Source organism: Chenopodium quinoa, unplaced genomic scaffold (assembly GCF_001683475.1).
Source record: "Chenopodium quinoa cultivar QQ74 unplaced genomic scaffold, ASM168347v1, whole genome shotgun sequence".
In the NCBI taxonomy this organism is placed as follows: Eukaryota; Viridiplantae; Streptophyta; class Magnoliopsida; order Caryophyllales; family Amaranthaceae; genus Chenopodium; species Chenopodium quinoa.
Window position 1 is genome coordinate 959,450 of NW_018745080.1, and position 17,555 is coordinate 977,004.

Genomic DNA, 17,555 nt, shown 5'->3' on the forward strand with positions numbered 1-17,555 from the left:
CGTTATTTTTAATTTACACCAGCACAAGTCGTAGAAACTAGATTCCTTAAAAATCGATACATCTCAAAATCCGTCCTTTAAAAGAAAATGAGCAGAATACACAAACTCAAACAGATTAAGACAAAGGCAAGGTAGAACACACTTTTAAGGAAGAAAAAATTCACAGGCAAACTTGGTTGAAAAGATAATGCCTGGTGTAATAAAAACACAGGTAATATACTTCTAAGAAAACATGTAATAATAACCCAAAGCATTTGAGCAACTTTGAAACAAAAAAAAAACAAGCATCCACAAGAATGTTACTCTCCTGATTCAAAAAGATGAAACTAGATATTACTCAGGTCTCTAACTCAAAATTTTGAGAAACATATTAAATTATCTCATGACAATACTACTTCAAGACAACATCAATGATTCAATCAAAACGAGAAAGCATCAAACTATGCAGCCTCAGATGGTCGCTTGGTAACGGCAGAGAGCTTAGACCTCCTCTTTGCCAAACTTTCACTTCTCCTCTCCCTCTGCTCCTTCAACCTGGAAGCAAGGAGCTTTTGGTACTCAGCAGCATCAGACTTGGACTTGGCAATCCTCTTCTTCTTCAAAGCAATTCTTCGGCGCTTCCTTTGGAGGGTCAATGGAGTAACAAGACGCTGAATCTTAGGAGCCTTGCTCACCTTCTTGCCTGTACATCCAATTAGGAAAATATTAGACAACTTTGGAGTAAAAGAACACAGGTTATATCATACATCTTAAAAAAGAGAATTAGTTCATACCATTTTTGGTAGTGAATTCCCTACGGTATGTGTTGACATACTTGCGGACATCATCCTCCTTGGAAAGGTTGAAGAGCTTTCGGATCTTGGATGCCCTCTTGGGACCCCTCATCCTAGGCTTTTCAGTGTCAGTAAGACCGGGGAGATCATTCTCACCCTTCTTAACAATAACCAAGTTCAACACAGACAAGTCCTGGCTCACAATGCACCCACGGACAGATTTTCTACGACGCTCTCCATTACGTCTTCCGTGACCACGGAAGCAAGGTGTTCCTGCAAGCAAAGAGAATTATGAAAATAAAAAATAAAAATAAATAATTAATTAAATAGAAAACACACCAAGTTTTACTACTATAATTGCGCACAACTCAACAAATTAGCAAGAGAACAAAAGCATGAAACTATAACATACCTCTCTGGAGCAATAGGCGAACTCTTCCAGAAGTCAACACACCCTGCTTCATGGGGAAACCTTGCTTGTCACAGCCTCCCTTGATCTTGAACACGTACCCTTTGAACTCCTGCAAATAAGGATGGCAACAAAACATTAGTCTTCCAGCAACATTCAAAGCTTTATAAATGCATTAAGCAAAAGCATACATACATCTCCAAGGGCATCTCCATTGACTTCTTGTGAAATCCTCTTGTCATAGAAAACACGGCTGTTTAAAACAAAAGGTACATAAGCTTAGTCCAGTAAATCAAATGCACAAAATCTTAACTATCTCACTCTATGAAATTATCAACAAAAGCCATCAACACATGAATTCAAAGAAGATCTCCCAATGTCAACGGATTAAACGAGAAAATCAATCCACATATAGTCCAATGAAATGCAAACTCATGTGACATATACGAGAACCTGAGTGCACGCAGCCATCAATAGTAAGGGCAGTAGCGCAAGCATTGGTTAGCTCAAATAGGTATCGGCAACGCAAAGGGCTGAAAGCACCATCTGCTCAACGAGCACAGCGCCCCAGCAACGCTAACGATTGCCTTAAAACTACTAACAAGCAACTAACATGGCAAAACAATTAAACACATTCACCCGGATCATCTATTGCATAATGATTAATGAAACATCTACATTCTCCTTAAACATACCCCAATCTAGATTCCAAAACACACCCTTGTAGCTCAACCACTCAATCATCATAAAAAGGAATACCCTCATTTCTGTTTAATCAGTAATTAAGCACAATCACTCAAACAATCGATATAATCCAATTATAAATACAGGAAAACATACAATAAAATAAAAATCATATTCGAAGACAGTAATTCACATCTTACACATAATCGTCATTTAATCAATACATTACTACCTAACATTTATTAATAATCAAGTCTAATAACAGACGATTTACACTATATACAAACCTTTACACACTAATAAACAGAAATGGGCAGATTCAAATATATGTAAATAAAAATTCAAAAACAAGTGAAAAATAAGGAATAAAACCATACATCATATTTCTCATAAACCCTAACAAAAATAATCAAAATTTAATTTCATTGATAAAAAAAAAAACTCACAGTTTCTGGTCATCATCGATCTCGACCTTCTTCTGGCACCCTGTAGTAGGGTCAGCAATATTGAACTGCAAACATCAAACATAATAAATCAACAGAAATCAAAACCCAGAAATAAACACATTGAATAAGAAAACCCCAGAAAATTGTGGAATTCAAAGAATCAAGTAAAAACCCAGAAATTATTGTAAAGGAGGAGGATGACGAACAAACCTTCATGGTTGGAGAGCAAGAGCGGCTGAAGGGAAATGGAAGAGAGAGAGGGACTGATATATAGAATAGAGGGTTCTAGGGTTTTAAGTAAAGATCTCTATATATTTGAAAGGTTTGACCCGTTTTAATGTGAGACCATTTTTAGATCCGAATAGATTAGGGCATTTCTGGCCGTCAGATATAATCGTTTCTTTTAAATGGGTTTCTTTTTTAAAATGGGCTTGGCACCGTTGTTTTGATTTTATGAGCAATATTTCTTGTACGGAGTACCTTTTTTTTTATTTTTTTATTTTATGGATATTATACTAGATTAATTTCCGTGTCATGTATGGTTATAGTTAAATTTAATTTTATTACAAATAAATTATAAATAATGGTGTTAATTCAATAATAACTTACCCAAAAAAATTATTTGTATCAAAATAACTTGAATTTTAGTTTATATCAATATCAATTACCAAATATGTAAAAGTTATTGAATTGAATTGTATAAAAAAATAATATAGTAATAGAATTAGAAACTATAAAGTAGTTATATATAAGAAAATTAAAATATTAGCTTAGGTTAGTACCCATATACAAACTCATATACATTTATCCTTAAATTGTTAACACACTTTGACCGGCATAATATGAAAATATATAACGGATTTTATTTTACTTTAGGATAATTAGTATTCCGTAATCAGCTTTTTAAAATATATTTTTAGTGAGTAGTAGAGGTTTTTATTTTTTAAATAATCACATAAATATTTAGAGTAACTAGTTTGAATATTCCTATATATATTATGTATACTATAATAAAATGATTTTATTCTTATAAATGTTATGTAATTTTTAAATTTATACAAAGTATGCTACCAAAATGATTTTTCTTTTTTAATTAAAATAAATTTTATTGTCAAATGATAAAAGTTGGAGAAAAAAATTGATATTGATAATATTATAATATAATCTTGGAATATAATATATTACAATACCTTATTTTTAATCTATGTTATCTATGTTAGTATTTTTGTAACTAAAAGTTTCTAATTATATAAAATATATGTACAAAAATATTGAGTATAATTGGATTAAATATGTTGTCAAAATGGAAATAACTATTATTGTAGGTTATAAAATGAATGTCATAAAAAATGGCAAAAAAAAAAAAAAAAAAAAAAAAAAAAAGGAAGGGAAAAAAGGCGGAAAAATTTGTAACATGACATGAAATGACAAGTGTCATTTCAGATTTTCGCCTTTAGTATATAATTATTGATTAATATGGAGCTACTAATTGGTTGTAGGTGCAATGGTGATTGGGACTGCACTTGATAAGAAGGACCGCGTGTTCGATCTTCCGCAACAACAAGTGAGAGGGGACTGGAACCTAACCATCCAAAACTGATCCCGAATCCGAATTAGCCCAGAGGATGAACCGCGTAGAACAGTAGCTCTTAAGGCTAAAAATAATACGTAGAATCTTTTTAATTTGGTACTCCATGTTAATTTAAGAATGCATGACAAAGTTCACATGCAGTAAGTATCGTACCATTGCGATTATGTATCTTTTTTTTCTTTTTGAAAGATTGCAATAATGTATCTCGTAGGGTTAAAAGTAAGTATTTGCCCATGTTTAGTTTAATTTATTAATACATTTTTTTAATTTTTGGTATTAATTTAGTAGTGCATGACAAAATCACGCGCAAACCATTATAGTTAATGTTTTTTTTTTTTATTTGATAGGAGAATAATTAATGTTATATATTAATTTATTTTTTTTAAAAAAAAGGGCTCATTATATGTAGCCCTAATTGTTTTTTTTTTTTTTTTTTTTTTTTTGAGGAAATATGTAGCCCTAACTAAGGGCTATGTATTGTATACTTTTATAATATAAATTAAAATAAAAATAAAAAAGGAAAAATACACTTTAATAATTCCGACTATTGGCGATTTACTTCTAATAATCTCAACTAAGGTTTATCATCTAATAATCCCAATTATGCTATGTGTTTCCCTCCAATAGTCCCAACCGGTCAACATAAAATCAATGACCTATTATAACAAGTTACCATGACACGTGTCAACACGTGATTGGTCCAAAATAAAATTAAATAAATAAAACCTAACCCTAACCCGTGATCAGCCACCTTCCCCCGCCACCAAACCCTAACCCACCTATAAACACGTCGGTAAGCGGTTGGCCACCCCCCGTTAATCACCAAAACCGGTCGGGCACCCCATCTAACCTACCCCCGACCCCCGAAACCACCCAACCAGCCACACCGCACCTGTACACCGTCACCAACATCAACCCCTTAATCCCCTCACCACCAATTCCAACCTGCACTGCTCCATTGTCTACCTTCTCGCCACAATTGCAACGACAGCCACCAACTACAGCACCCCCTCGCCATTTCAGCCACCAACCCTATAACCTCGTTGCCCCTACACTCTTGTTAGCGCACCTCTCACACCAAATGTAATACCCCGTATTTGTAAGATGTATTTTCTATATATATATATATATATATATATATTTCGATATTTTAATAAAGCAAAAATTATATTTTCCTATTTATTTGAAAGGGCCGAAATTTCCCAATAATTAATCTAGGATTTTCGGATTTTCTTAACGAAGAAAATCTGATTTTTCTTAGTTAAATTAATCGATGAATAATTGGTATTTTTCTAATTAATTATTTTATACAAAATATATTAGTTACACAATTATTTTTATTCCTTAAAATCTAGAAAAATAATTCTTAAAGACCAATGAGGAGGTTCAAAAATATGATCTTACAAGGCTCAATATTTTCGGCCACCACATGGTAATTTTGAGCAAATTATTTTGGTAATTCTTGTATTTTAATTATCTTCCTTAAATTCTCTTATTTCCTTAATTCTTATTTTTCATCTCCCAAATATTTGATCATCGTATTTATTTACCTTAAACCATTCTTGATTATTCCCCAAGCAAAGCCACTTACCATTTAATATTTTATGACTGCATACTTACCTATTTTCTTATTCCTTAATCACCATAAAACTAAACGTTCCATAGTTCTTTAGCTCTCTTTTCCAAATAATTCCTTAAACCAAATTTGCCATAATTCTTCCTACATTTTCTTACCTTAATTCTTGCATGAGCTAGCCTGTAAATATCTCTTGAATCATAGCTAAAAACTCACACCAAAACTCTCTTCTTTCTCTCTAATTTCTCTCTAATTCTCTTATCTCTTTCTTTTATTTCTTGCGCCAACCACCACCACAAATCACCACCTTCACCGTGAGCCACCACAAATTACCACCTTCACCGTCAGCCACCACCTCCATCGCCGGCTGCCACCTTCTCCGGCAAGCCCCGACGCCGACCACTAGCAGCAGCCAACTGCCGGCGTGCTGGTGCTCCTTGCCGAGCCTCTTCTTCCCCCCTTCTTCTTCGGTTTTCAATTTCTTCTTCGCTTCTCCTAATTAATTTTATTATTAATACTATGGGGGTTTTATAAAAATTATTATGAGAGTTTTTAATTAAATAAATCAGTTTATTATTCAAGTTTATGAAATGAAAATTTATAAGGTTCATGTACATATAATTGGGGGATTTTATTTTAATTGTTGTGATTATTTGATGACCTTATATTGATTAAGGTTATATTTAATTGTAGGGTGTTTTTGACAAGAGTTCATGAGGTTCTTTGTGTGTTTTCTAAGCGAGGACCAAGGTACGTTTAGGTGGCTAGATACCTTTAAAGGTGATTGATTTGAATAGCATGTTTTGTATGATTTTTATGACGATTAAATGAAATTGATTTGAATTGTGAAATAAAGTATGTTTGGAAGAATTGATTTTGATATATGTTTTTAATAAATAAATTTGAAAGATTGATTTTAATATCATGTTTTGAATGATGGAATTATTTATCATATATTAAAGGTTTGATTTTTGAAAGCATTATTGAATTGAATAAAAAGGAGTTTTGAGCTGTAAAGGATTAAATTATTGATTTAAAGAGGAACTATTAAACTATTGAATTATTATTAAAGCTTTACAATTATGATTATATTAATTCCACTATGCGGATTTGGTTGATAAGACTTTGGACTTTGTATGACCGAGTCTTTCCTCAAGAATAGCCTTTCAATATAAAGATACTAGCTTGAGGGGTGTGCCCACTTAGGAGAGGAATTGATTTTAATATTCATTATTATCAAATTATTGAGTTATTAGATTTATTCTGAGAATTTTGAGAATTGGTTTTGAATTATGAGGTTTGAGTTATTTAAATAAATATTGGAATTTCATGATCAGTTTTAAAAGCATGTTTGATAATAATAAATTGAGTTTACTTATCTTGCACTTGAATGTACTTGGCATACTTTACTAACTCGTATTTGTTTTGGTTTTGGTTCGCCTAGTTTACCTTAATGGTAAGCAATGTTGACTATTTTCAGGTGGAGTCAATAAATGAGCATTTGGGAGTCTCGGGATATTCTTCACCTAGTTTTAGGGATGTTGGTTTTATTTCAATTTTTGAGTATTCATAACAATGATTACTATTTCTATTAAGTATTAATAAAGAAAGAGTTTGAGTTTCCACTACGAAGGTGTTGTTTTTAATTAGTAGTTTGAGTAGCCTTGCATAATCACGCAGCGGTAATATGCTAAGTCAACTCTACGGTATAATTATACGTACTATACTAGTATTTTCGTAAAGGGAGATTTGAGGTTGTTACACCAAATCACTACACAACCACCCTGCACCCACTAATAACTAAACCAGCCCCACAATTCTCTTCAACGCCAGCCTCAACAATCAACAACAACCCGCGAGAACAGAACAAATCGCGATCGTTGGCAGTTAGATAGAAAATTGAGGGGTTTACCGACGATTGAGTCGATGATCGCGTTGATTGTTGTTGTTGGCCGGAATTCCCTGGTGGCGAGCGGGACCTGACTTGCGGTCGGAGTGAGGCTTCAAAAGGAAGTGAAACCCTCGACTGGGTTTGACGTTTGGCTGGAAATTCGGGGATTGAGAAGGTCGGACGGCGAGTTTCGGGGGTGGGAAGGGACGGGCGACCGTTTTCGGGGGGTTAGGGAGGTGGGAGGTGGCCGATCGGCCGGTTTTCGGTAGGCTGGGGTTAGCTTATGATTTCACGGGGAAGGGGAGGGTCGGGTGTGGCTTGGAATTTTTTTTTCCTTTTTTTTTCTTTTTATTTCTTGTAAAAATATTACACCAATCACAAGCTGACACGTGGCTTTTAAAAAACAAAAAAAAAAATTACCCTTTCAGCTGGTTACTGACCATCGGAGGCAAACAGACCCTATAATTGCAATTATTAGATAATAAACCTTAGTTGGGATTCTTAGAATTAAATCGACAATATTTAGAATTGTTAAAGTGTATTTTTTCTAAAAAAAGGGCTATGTATTGTACTTTCCTTTATTTATTTATTATTTTATTTTATTCTATTTTGAATAAACAAGTGCAGCTAAATCTAATGGGTGTGGGTTGGCCTCTTGTTCCATTAAACATTCAGATCACCTCATGAGCTGGTTCATGAGTGTGGTTAGATCAATGGGTTGGCCTCTTGTTCCACCACTAATCTGCATCACCAATAAGAAAACAAAAATAAAACCGAGTTAAAATGAACAGAGTGTGTGACAACTGAGTATATTGATGATTAAAGTCATGACAGATCTTGGTTCCATTGGTATGGAAATTACACATATGAACGCGACAAATATATATTGCCTCATTCGGTCATTTTCTTTGCACAACACTCATGCTCGATTACTCATGAGGGCAAAAGTGTTTATGATTTACATATGATACATTTTTGTAACACTGTAAATGATTCATCATAATCATACAAATTCACCACTACTTTCCATGTAATCAAGATCTACATCTGCATCCACATCGTCAAAATCCATGCTACCACAATCAAGCAGTCCGCTTGTAATATTAGGTGGCTGATGGGGTTGTCGTGCCTCCTGAATTACAGACAGTATCTCTTCGACGCTTTGGGGTGGTTGATTAATATCATTGCTTTGCCAACTTCCACCTTCCCCAAGCTCCACTGGTAAGTTTTTCAAAAACCAAGGATGGTTTTTAATTTCTGGAATTGTTATTCTCTGTTCAAAGACCCAACAGGCCAACATCAACTCAGTTAGGTGCCTTTTGACGCAAAACTTAACTAATTAGTTAAATTTCACTACGAATTGAAATATAAAGAGCGAAAAAACAGAACAAAATTTAAGGATGAATAATAACGAGAATAGAGTATCAAACAAATGAACAATGATACAACAGTATAACAGTATCCACCGTGAAGTGATAGGGGAATGAAGCCGGAATTGATCATCCAACAGTTCACTGTAAAGGATGCGGAACCTTAAACCTAGCTAATAATTCAGAATCTTCTTCTTTCTAAGTGATACTTTGTATGAATCTATTTTTCATATAGGAAAAGGTGAATTTACAACATTAACCTCTCCATGTGGCTTGGTCCGGGGGCTTTAAAGTGGATTTCCAAAAGTTCCAAGCCGGACATTCAATGGCAGTTCACAACTTCAGACTATACAGTCATAAATAAAGTAAAAGATTAAAACATAAATTACCTTCTCTGGGTTGGCCACAAAGATACGAGATAGAAGGTGCCTGCACTCAGGGGATATCGGAACATTATCAGGGACCAAGTATAGTGCATTAAGTATCCGCTGTCAAATTATATACAAGTAGTCATATTAAATAAACTGTGTGACAATGATAACAATAAGTTGGATTCAGCTGCATACTATAATTGATGTCATAACTTACAACGAGGGCTTTCTTGAAGTTTTTTGGGTCAGTTGGATCTTCAAAGGGATAAGCTCCAACCAGCATAACGTATAAAGTGACACCACAAGACCAAACATCTGCAATCTACAACCCAGAAAAAGTACAAATGTAATATTATAAGGCTCGAGCAAGTGCCAATAAAAGGTAAAGAAAAATTAAGTAGAGTATATGCTTGAAACTTCAAATCACCTTCCCATCATACTCTCTTTTGGATAACACTTCTGGTGCAATATAGGCTGGTGTTCCAACTGCAGATTTTGGTTGGGAATGCAACACTGAAGACTGCAAAGACAAGAAGTTAGTTTCTTTCTAGTTCATGTAGCATCCAGGTTGTAATCAGAATGCTCACCCATTCCTTACCAAGTTATTTGATACAGATTAGCAATTTTAAGGGGGAAGATGAATAATAACATTTACCTTGGAGTAACCAAAATCGCATATCTTGACTCGTGGTGCAGCACTTCCATCTAAGAGTGTGTTTTCTAGCTTAAGATCTCTATGACATACTTCCTGCATAAAGGAATCTCCTTTAGGATAATGACTAATGTTTTTAAGCAGAGAAATGGAAAGTAAGAAGCAAGTAAAAGGAAGATCACAAATACTACCATCGAATGACAGTAACTGACTCCGGATATTAGTTGCTGAAAGAAAAACCTTGCCTGATACATACAATGAAAAAAGAGGAGAGAAGTGATTAGTTATGATATAACTTATTCACCCCTTCCCCCTATTTGGTGAGGTGAACATATTGATACAAAAGGGAAAATAAGAAGCCAATTTATGTAAGGGAACATAGTCACATACAATGATTATTACAACAGCATAAATCAGAAATACTAGTAAGTAAAAAGCAAAAGAAAGCGAATATGAGGGGACATTCCAATTTCTCATATAGTCATCCAACTAGTATCGAGTTATACTTTGTTGAATCTAATGGAATGGATAACAATAATTCTTTTGATTTTTTCTGAAAAATTCTACCACAATAGAAGGTTCAATACCTCATCCTCCCTAAATTTACCAGCTTTACATATCCGTTCAAAGAGTTCTCCACCTGAAGCATATTCCATTACTATTGCAAGATGTGTCGGAGTAAGCAAAACCTGCAAGAGAAGTTCAGATCACATTGATCGTAAATTTCTACACAATACCAAGTCTAGAAATTGCAACCGAAATTCCTCTTTTAACATATTTTTAAGTACAAAATAAAAATTTGTTGATTCTGTTTTCACTGTAAAATTTTATTCCTCTAAGAGTAAGCCTGCAATTGTCTTATGTAGTAATCCCATCATTTCAACTTTTTAAGCACTCGATTATTCCTTTCATTCATCAAAATATGTGTATCCCAACCATGTTGTCCACATCAATTCTATACCAATGAGCACTTAAGTTCCAAGAAAATGGTGCAATTACCCAGCAACTGATTGGCCAAAAATTGATTCTGGACATCAAGGAATAGATCCAGATGAGGTGCTGACACCATTTCCTCAGAACACGAAGCATATTGTCAAGGAAGGAACGACGAATTGAATAGCTCTAATCGTAAGGTGCATTATTTGCTAGTATATACTATTACTAACAAAAAAAGCCAATGTTTGTTATTGACTAATAACTAATGTCTTTGTCATCCTCCACCTTACTTAAGTTCGTGGTTTGTCCACTAATGTTTCCTAAGTTGCTTGTACGATCCAAATTATATAATTATTTATTCTCGACATAGTTTGTACTAGTATTTGGTAGTTGTTGATCAACCTTTTCCTTTCACTTACAATTTTTCAAGTCTAACAACAAGCCTAGCTTGAATGAAAAAGCTACAATAAAGCACTAACATTCCATCACATCAAGTTATACTATTACACGAGAAATGCTTGGCCAATCTCCGCCTCCCCGGGATTGGCCTCAATCTCTCGTCGATGTTTTTATTCCAAAACTACCCTTATTAAATTAAAAAAAAAAAAAAAAAAACGAAAACACACCCGAAATATCAAATTACTGCCAAAATCTTAGTCCAATTCATAAACAAGCTTGTAATAAACCACAAACAAAAACCGTTAATTAATTAATTGATAAGCAAACTAACTAATACTCCGTACATTAAAATAGCAAGCTTTTATATCCTAATTCCAGCCTGATTAATTCATAATTTTTATAAATAATTTGGTAAGAAATAAGTAAAATTACCTCCTTGAATCTAATAATATTGGGATGCTTTAAAGAGCTGTGATTCATTATTTCCCTTTGCACATGTTCATCAATCTACAACAAAAAAACATCACAAAAACCTTCAAAAATTCTAAACAAAAAAATTTACCATTAACCCAGATCAAATCACCCACCAAATTTACTTTTGAACATCAAAAAAGTAAATTTTAGCTACTTAAAAAAATAAAAAAATAAAAAAATAAAACTGACCTTATGACCTCTTTCAATGAACTTAACAGCAAGAAATTCATTAGTCCACTTATCTTTAACAAGCTTAGCAACACCAAAATTTCCAGACCCAATATCTTTTACTATTTCATATCTCTCCATTTTTTTTCCCAATCAAATGAAAATAAAATCAACTCTTTTTTTATTATAAAATTATTTTTTTGGGTTGAGGAAGTTCTTGAGATTGGTAGTAGCGTGGGGTGGTTTTAAGTACTAGTAAGATATATTCTGGGTTTATGAGCACATGAAGAGAGGGAAAACGACAAAGAGTAAACAAACTAGAGAGAAAAAGTTAAATTTGTTAAAATGAGGAAATGATTTGGAGAGAGGAGGAAGTGGAAACGTAGCAAAAATTAAAGGGGAGTATAAAATTTATTTTATTGGATTTTTCTAAGTTATGCCATTGAGTTTTTTGAGTTTCTAAGATATATTTATATTTTCTCAAGATTATAAGTTGTGCTTTCAATTTAAAGTGTTTAATTAATCGTATTATATAACGTTAATTCGACGTTAGTAATTGTAAATGAATGGGAAGTAATAAGAAGCAGATGAGGAAAAAAAATTCGAGATTTTGACATATTAATAGTTGCTTTTATAATAAGAAAGAAGAAAAAAGTAAGAGAGAAAATGTGGAAAAAATGTTTAATGTTAATTCCCTTATATAACTCTAACCCAATATGAACGTGAAATTTTTCTCCAAAGTGGGTAATTAACAGTTAACACAACTATTAAATTGTCTTAACATAAGAGGATACGGTTGAATAAACACCTTAAATTAGAGGACATATATTGTAATTTTAAAAAAGTATGGGCACACCATGAAACTCAACAACTATAAGGGCATAGCTTTGAAAAACCCTATTTTATGTTTTTCAATTTGATACATTTTACGTTCTTTTAGATGTATTATTTTTGTAATTGTGGACTCCTGATTAATTTTTAAAGTATAGAGAGATAGCGAGAAAAAAATAAAAAAAGGTTCGTGTTATAAGAAGAGATAAAGAGAATTGATGCATCTACGATTGTTTAATTTATATTATGTATCTAGAGAATGTGATATATCTAAATTGAAACTTTCATTTATAAATTTATAAAAAGTAATGTATTAAGAATACGGAAGAAGTATTTGGAAGTTTTGATATTGAAGGATTAGATTTAGCCGTAGGAAAGACAAGTATGAAAGTGATGCATTATGAGCACGATTTACAATGACAATTGAAGATAAGAGAGAAAGAGGAAAAGAAATTGGGAGATTCTTTTTTTCTTTGAGAGGAAAAAGGAAGTTTGCTTCTTTTGGGCCCTTGTTCTCGTTAAAATACAAACGTAGCCCATCACGTTTTCCTCTTGTTTTCTATTTTTTGGTTTAGGGGAGGATGATGATGATGTAATCAATGTCTTCATGGACAATGATATTAGGTGTACTACGATTTCTAGGATGGTTTTTGATTTTTGAGCATATGGGTTCGTTTGAAATCTTTGATTGCTAACGGATTGGTACGTATGGACGGTGTGTTTATGCCTGTTTTGATTGTTTTAAGGTCTGTTGATTTGACTAGATATTGATCGTAAGTAGACTTTTTAAACTACTAATCTTTATAACTTTTAATAATATGAATTTTAAATATATATTTTGTCATTAAAAAATGTATGAAGATTTGATATGGTCTAATTTATTTTTATTTATTTTGGTCGGATATGAAATTTGATAACAGTAAGAATTTGAAATGAATAAATAGAACATAGCCTAAAACGACTCTTGTTAAGTACCAAAAGAATGGAGCATGTTCAAAAATCACATCATAACACTTTTGATAAGGCGAAGAAAACATGACCTTTTTTTACGAGGAAGAAAATATATCCTCGCTATGCTCACTCATTTACAATCACTACTAAAATAAAGGGCGTGTGAGAGTGGAGGATAACTCAAGTGGTTAGAGCTTCCTTCCCGATTTCAAGAGATCATATGATCAATTCTCATCACCCCCGCCCTAGTGACTCTTTAAACACCCAAAATAAGGGCGTATTCGGCAAAATGCAGTTGTTGATGTACTCCCTCCGTTTTTTTAAGTGCCCCATATCCTTTGTCACATAGTTTTAGGAAAAAGAATAAAATAATATATAGGTGGGTATAGTTAGGAACATAAAATTTGAAAAAGTAAAAAAGAGAAATATGAATGGGGACCACTAGGAATAATGTGAGAGGGAGAAAAATATTATAAAATGATAATGGGGTTAAAAGGAAGAGAGAGAAATAATATATAATGTGAGTGGGGTTTTCACTTTTGATAATGGGGCACTTAAAAAAAAAACCGTTTACGGGAAATGGGGCACTTAAAAAAAACGGAGGGGGTAGTTGTAAGCTGTATGTATAGCTATTGACTGTCAACTAGCTGTTAGTTGTGAAAATAAATAATTAAGTATGAGTGTTTGGTAAATTAGCTGTTTATTAGCTATTAGCTGTAAAATTCTAAAAATACAAAAGAAAAATTCCAACAGCTACTTCGATTTTTACAAAAGCTAATAATGTTAACTTTTTACAAAAGTTACTCCAGTGATTAAACTCTGCTCCCACCACTACATTGCCAAACACTCATATCTTTTACTAGTAATGATTTGAATAAGTCAAACCACTAAAAACTACCTAAAATCTATTCAAACGCTAGGTCAAACACGCCCAAAATGTCATTTTTTTGAACTATAAACAACTGACTCTTCAAATTCATAATCCTCAATTGTTGTGTACTTTTTGAAAGAAACAAAACAATGATTTCACACAACTTTCAACATTATTTTCCTTTGCAAGTTTTTATATCCTGTACAGTTACACAGTCATATAATATTTTCGCCGTAATAATATAATCAGTTTCATAATCTCCGGAAGTATGTAAAACACCATATGAGTATTTCCACTCAAATGCATCAAGTACTTGTGATGAAATTTTAGATTTCCTATAAACTGTTTGACTATTATTTTTTTAAATTAAATTCTTTTTCTTTCCGTTAAAAAAAAATAAGGACGAGCCCAATGATCGATAACCAACAACCCATTAATCCATTCTACCAGCCATGCTTAACTAACAGCTTGGTCCAAACCACAAACCAAATACAAGCCCAGCCCGCTTTACACCAACTTTCTAAACCTCATTATCATGGACCACCACACATCTCCGCAGCCCAAACATTCAAAGTCAAAAACACATGATCGCCGTACACCACGCTGTCAATCAAATCCTAAAAAAAAAAATTAAAAATTAATTACACATCACTAATTCACTATTCAACAACTGACACCCCTCTTCCCACCGTCCGATCAAAATCCAACGGCCCTCATTCACCCCCACAAAAGTTGCTCCCCCCACACAATCATTACCAATTTACAGCTTGGCACCAATCAAATACACCCCCCTTCTCTCTCTTCCCCTTTCAATTCAAAACACAAACCTAAAAAACTCAAGGATCCCCAAATTAACCTCTTTCTCTCTCTAAAAATTCCTCAAGCTTTCTCTCTCTAACTAACAATGGCGGTCTCAGCAAGGGAAGAGAGCGTTTACATGGCGAAACTGGCGGAACAAGCCGAGCGTTACGAGGAGATGGTGGAGTTCATGGAGAAGGTTGTTTCAGCGGCGTCAGAAGGCGAGGAACTCACCGTTGAGGAACGAAACCTTCTCTCTGTTGCTTACAAAAATGTCATCGGAGCTCGACGTGCTTCATGGCGGATCATCTCTTCGATTGAGCAGAAGGAGGAGAGTCGTGGTAATGAAGACCATGTCTCTGTTATTCGTGATTACAGATCTCGCATTGAGAAGGAGTTGTCTGATATTTGTGACGGTATTTTGAAACTTCTGGATACTAAGCTTGTTCCTGCTGCTAGTAATGGTGATTCTAAGGTGTTTTATTTGAAGATGAAGGGAGATTATCATAGGTATTTGGCTGAGTTTAAGACTGGTGCTGAGAGGAAAGAAGCCGCTGAGAGTACTCTCACCGCCTACAAGGCTGCTCAGGTATAATTTATAAATTTTTTTCGTTTTATTTGGTAGATCTGTTAATTAGGGTTTGGATTTGGTTTTTGTTTGTGTTTTGTGCGTTGATTTGCTATAATTTTGTGCATTTTGCTGGAATTATTGAGTCTTTGAGGAATTGTATTGAGGATTTGATCCGGTTTAAAGCCACTTGTCCAATATTGTGCATTGTATTTGGATTGTTATGTTTCAAATTTTGGTAGATTCAGAAAATTGAGGTATGCTGTAATTCTCATTTAGGTTTAGAAGATAATTGGAATTTGGACATTGAATTAGGATATTCCGTAATATACTTTGAATTTCAGTTGGTGTCAAAATACTGAGGCTGTGAATTTGAAGCTTTCATTTGCTACAATTTGCTCAATGAAGTTTAACTTAACCTTCGGAAATTATTTACTTTGTTAATATCTTTCTGTAACGCTAATGGTATGAATTTGAGAAGAGCAGGATCAAATTTTTGTTGGGATGATATTCATGTTATTTCTGAACAAATTATATCTTTTAGTAGAGTGTAATTCTTACGGTCTTTATGTTTGTGAATTGAATTTCAGGATATTGCAAATGCCGAGCTTGCTCCTACTCATCCTATTAGACTTGGATTGGCTCTTAACTTCTCTGTGTTTTACTATGAGATTTTGAACTCTCCTGACAGAGCTTGCAATCTTGCAAAGCAGGTATTTGCTGTTCAAATTGGAAGATATGCAAATTTTTGTTATAAAACCATAATATTTCGAGATATGTATGCCATCTAATGTATCTAATAGAAGTTACATAAGAACATCTCATTAACTGTATTCAGAAAGGTGTATGCCTCATATTTTTGCTCTGTTCCTTTTTGTTCAGGCATTTGATGAAGCAATAGCTGAGCTAGACACCCTAGGAGAAGATTCGTACAAAGATAGCACTTTGATTATGCAACTTCTTCGTGACAACCTTACTTTGTGGACATCAGATATGCAGGTAAAGCATCTTTACCCTAATTAGGTGGCTTTATGTTTAGTATCTCAGGAAAATTGCTTGTGTGGAGGATCTATTGTTTCTTATATGGATTTGGTTAATGTTGTTGCAGGATGATGGCGCTGATGAGATCAAGGAGGCTCCCAAGCAGCCAGAAGGCGGTGAACAACAGTAAGAGTGTCTTAACGTTGGAATTAGGGTTTAAACCTTCTCCATAGTGGTTTTTAAAAGGAGAAGGGTGCTTGTTTATGATTTTAGGGGTTTTTCTCATTCTGAACAAGTATTGCTTTGATTCAACATTGTCAACTTGGGTGATGTCTATGATTGCCATTCTTATATATTAATATGGCAAATCTGTCTGCCTCTATTTTCTTGTGTAGTTTGATTTGAACTGGCTTCAATTGCTTTTTAGTGGTTCAAGTGCAATTAATGTGATTCCTTACAGCAATGTAGCTGTGGAATCCTATCTAATATTTACTTTAATTTTGAGGTCTGTGGTCGATTAATCTAGCAATACTGGTCACTGAGGAAACTTGTGATTAGGTTGTTGGACCTTAGGCAGTTACGCAACTTGATTGATTTTAAATAGTTAACGGGTTCATATTTCTGCTATATGGTTTGGCTCATGATTTACATCTGAATTATGGAAAACTTGATGCTTTATTGCTCGAGGGTGTTGTTTGTTAGTGACATTAATGGTTTGGGCATGCACTTTTGTAGAAAAACTTGAACTCCTTTGCACTGTAGTTTCTGGAGAAGTTTAATCTCTTCGGTGCAGTATTCAATTTATTGGCCACTTA

At 33.8% G+C, this 17,555-nt stretch overlaps 3 protein-coding genes across 3 annotated transcripts; 1 reads left to right on the forward strand and 2 right to left on the reverse strand.

The window, feature by feature from the left end:
• Positions 1 to 159: 159 nt before the first annotated feature.
• On the reverse strand, positions 160 to 2,637 carry LOC110709665 (40S ribosomal protein S6-1). The gene is made up of 6 exons (XM_021887883.1): positions 2,523 to 2,637; positions 2,313 to 2,377; positions 1,378 to 1,435; positions 1,186 to 1,294; positions 774 to 1,046; positions 160 to 682 (listed from the first exon to the last, which is right to left on the reverse strand). Exons 1-6 carry the CDS (start codon positions 2,526 to 2,528, stop codon positions 441 to 443), a joined length of 753 nt encoding a protein of 250 aa, XP_021743575.1. The 5' UTR covers positions 2,529 to 2,637; the 3' UTR covers positions 160 to 440.
• Positions 2,638 to 8,165: 5,528 nt separating this feature from the next.
• On the reverse strand, positions 8,166 to 12,208 carry LOC110709666 (serine/threonine-protein kinase SAPK2-like). Its single transcript, XM_021887884.1, has 9 exons — positions 11,762 to 12,208; positions 11,531 to 11,605; positions 10,351 to 10,452; positions 9,955 to 10,008; positions 9,767 to 9,859; positions 9,539 to 9,631; positions 9,329 to 9,433; positions 9,130 to 9,228; positions 8,166 to 8,643 (listed from the first exon to the last, which is right to left on the reverse strand). Exons 1-9 carry the CDS (start codon positions 11,879 to 11,881, stop codon positions 8,374 to 8,376), a joined length of 1,011 nt encoding a protein of 336 aa, XP_021743576.1. The 5' UTR covers positions 11,882 to 12,208; the 3' UTR covers positions 8,166 to 8,373.
• Positions 12,209 to 15,188: 2,980 nt separating this feature from the next.
• LOC110709667 (14-3-3-like protein) lies at positions 15,189 to 17,238 on the forward strand. Its single transcript, XM_021887885.1, has 4 exons — positions 15,189 to 15,780; positions 16,350 to 16,472; positions 16,642 to 16,758; positions 16,868 to 17,238. Exons 1-4 carry the CDS (start codon positions 15,298 to 15,300, stop codon positions 16,928 to 16,930), a joined length of 786 nt encoding a protein of 261 aa, XP_021743577.1. The 5' UTR covers positions 15,189 to 15,297; the 3' UTR covers positions 16,931 to 17,238.
• Positions 17,239 to 17,555: the final 317 nt, after the last annotated feature.